This window comes from Mesitornis unicolor, unplaced genomic scaffold, assembly GCF_000695765.1.
Source record: "Mesitornis unicolor isolate BGI_N332 unplaced genomic scaffold, ASM69576v1 scaffold33559, whole genome shotgun sequence".
NCBI classification, from domain to species: domain Eukaryota; kingdom Metazoa; phylum Chordata; class Aves; order Mesitornithiformes; family Mesitornithidae; genus Mesitornis; species Mesitornis unicolor.
This window is the reverse complement of record NW_010205819.1, coordinates 1-292: the sequence shown is the minus strand read 5'-3', so window position 1 is coordinate 292 and position 292 is coordinate 1. Positions and strand designations below refer to the sequence as shown.

General features: G+C 67.8%; 1 protein-coding gene across 1 annotated transcript in view; it reads right to left on the bottom strand.

Moving 5' to 3' along the window:
• Window positions 1-287, bottom strand: part of UCHL1 (ubiquitin carboxyl-terminal esterase L1 (ubiquitin thiolesterase)) — a gene marked incomplete at its 5' end in the record, with an annotated part of 4,385 nt that extends 4,098 nt beyond the window's left edge. Inside the window, one exon of the mRNA XM_010191552.1 lies at window positions 180-287. Coding sequence (XP_010189854.1) covers window positions 180-287 — 108 coding nt within the window. The remainder of the gene's footprint in view (window positions 1-179) is intronic.
• Window positions 288-292: the final 5 nt, after the last annotated feature.

The window sequence follows — 292 nt, the reverse complement described above, 5'->3', positions numbered from 1 at the left end:
GGGAATCCTGAACGCCCCCGCCGGTCACACGGCCCGGGGCCAGCCACAGGCTCCGTGCCTGAGCCCTGCCCAACCATGGTTGCAGCCCAGACCTGTGAGGAAGAGCAATCCAGAAGGGACACAACAGCTACCCTCCCAGACTGCCCCCACCCCGGGGAGGGTCACCACCCATCACCTACCTGTTCAGTGAGGGGGAACAGCAGCAGCAGCGCACAGGCCGGAGTCGGCACGGCACCCAACGCCTCCTCCTCGAAGCCCAGCACGTCCACGAAGCGCCAGCCGGGACCCACTC